The 1,825-nt window shown below is 34.3% G+C and overlaps 1 protein-coding gene across 1 annotated transcript; it reads left to right on the forward strand.

Moving 5' to 3' along the window:
- The first annotated feature begins 61 nt into the window (after positions 1-61).
- Positions 62-1,719, forward strand: LOC105315492 (caspase-3-like). The gene is made up of 2 exons (XM_011410172.2): positions 62-302; positions 785-1,719. The coding sequence occupies exons 1-2, from the start codon at positions 62-64 to the stop codon at positions 1,642-1,644; spliced, it is 1,101 nt and encodes a 366-aa protein (XP_011408474.1). The 3' UTR covers positions 1,645-1,719.
- The last annotated feature ends 106 nt before the right edge of the window (positions 1,720-1,825 follow it).

The raw sequence follows: 1,825 nt of genomic DNA on the forward strand, positions 1-1,825 counted from the left end.
TTTTTACTCGTCAATAAATCCCGCCATACAGTATGTTACAGTATAATACTATTAATTTTAGATGACTGTTGTTGTGTCATGGAATCCATCTGAGACAACCCTAGCAACATTTCAAAACTACATCACTGAAGAGTTCAAAGATCTCTCCATGTTCATAGCACTGAGAGCTGTTCATCACAGCGATCTAACATTTGAGTGTACTGCACCAATCTGGGCTGTTATAAAAAAAGCTATCAAACGTGCAGCTGATAGTTTAAGAAATGGAATTCAAAAACTCATACTTAATAATGAAGATATAACAGGTATCATTATAATTGCACATGGCATATGTACATGTAATTATACATTTTAGTCATGCAGGAATTGAATTCCAAAGTCCTTTGTCCTGTGCCTTTTGATATTCCAAGAGCAAATCTATTCTTACATCATTGCATTTTGCATATAACTAAGTTCGGTAGCATTATTTGTCATAGACACTATATTAGACACTATTATTATATTATTTGTCAACCATGTCCTACCTCCTCTGATTTTCAACCATTCATGGGTAGTATTTTACTTAATGGTGCATTTTATAGTGGTAGAGATCTGGTAATCCATTTTTCTGTATAAATGTGCGTATAAAAATAAATGAACCTATCATTCTATTATCATGTCACCATACTTTTAAAACAAAACATAATGAAATTTATAATCACCTTGCCCTAGGACTGATAGTCTTTGGCTTGGAAATTATGAATGTAATTTAAATCCCATGCTATTTTTGAATTTTTAAAAAAATTAGATCTCCCACCTCTTAAAGCTGATGGTGATGCTGTTCCTCCTGTTGATGATCAGGAGGCTAAGGAGTTCAAGTGCAAAGACATAGATCAATACAAGATGGATACAACACCTGCACGTGGCTACTGCCTAGTTATTAGTATGAGTGGAAAAAAAGAAGATCGTGAGCCAGGAAATGGTAAAGATGTCGAAAAGTTACGTTCCTTGTTTAAAGGTACTCTTAAATTTGCCTTTAAAGTATACAAGGATTTTTCTAGAAGTCAAATTGATGAGTTAATGACAAACGTGCAAAAAACTGATCACAATCAGTCAAGCTGCTTTGTTATGTTTATCCTCGCTCATGGTAATACCGATGAAGATGGTGATACTGTTTTTTATACATGTGATAAGGTTGAAGAAGAAGGTAAAACTGTTGAGAAATGTAATCCATATAAAGTCTCAGCCATTAAAGACAGACTTGAAACAACCAAAAAAGGTTTACGTGGTAAGCCAAAGCTCCTTTTTATCCAGTCATGCAGAGGAGGAACTGATAACCGTGGAGTACTTGCCAGGGATGATCCTAATGATGAGGAGAGCAACAAAATAATACCATTTGGATCAGATTTTTTGATGTCATTTGCAACCATTAAAACGAATTTTTCTTACCGAAATATTGATGGTAGTCCTTTTATTAGGCACTTATGCTATGTCTTCAATACTTACCGTAACACGCATGATGTCTTGTCAATGATGACGATAGTTGCAATGAGGATGTCAGCTTGGAGTGGCACAACAGGCGATGGTTTACATGTGAAACAAATTCCAGAATTTACATCCACGCTTAGGAAGTTTCTTTACTTTCGTGACGCTAGTGAAGAGAATTAAATCTAAAAAAGAGCCATTCTAAGTAAATGTAATTTTGCTGTGGAACAGAACTTTAATTTTATAGTGGAACATTATTTTTGGTAGTTATTAACTTGAATTTTTTTTTGCTTTTTGAGAAAAATAATTTTTTTGTGGAGAACACTAGTGGATCTAGAGGGAGTTTATGTGTAGAGTTGCAATG

This window comes from Amphimedon queenslandica, unplaced genomic scaffold (genome assembly GCF_000090795.2).
Source record: "Amphimedon queenslandica unplaced genomic scaffold, v1.1 AMPQUscaffold_9930, whole genome shotgun sequence".
NCBI lineage: Eukaryota > Metazoa > Porifera > Demospongiae > Haplosclerida > Niphatidae > Amphimedon > Amphimedon queenslandica.

What these genes read in the sequence shown, in the direction of transcription:
- LOC105315492 (XM_011410172.2), top strand. Translation starts at nt 62, where the DNA reads ATGACTGTTGTTGTGTCATGGAATCCATCTGAGACAACCCTAGCAACA. An exon ending in TAATAATGAAGATATAACAG is followed by an intron (nt 303 to 784) that starts GTATCATTATAA and finishes TAAAAAAATTAG; the next exon opens with ATCTCCCACCTCTTAAAGCT.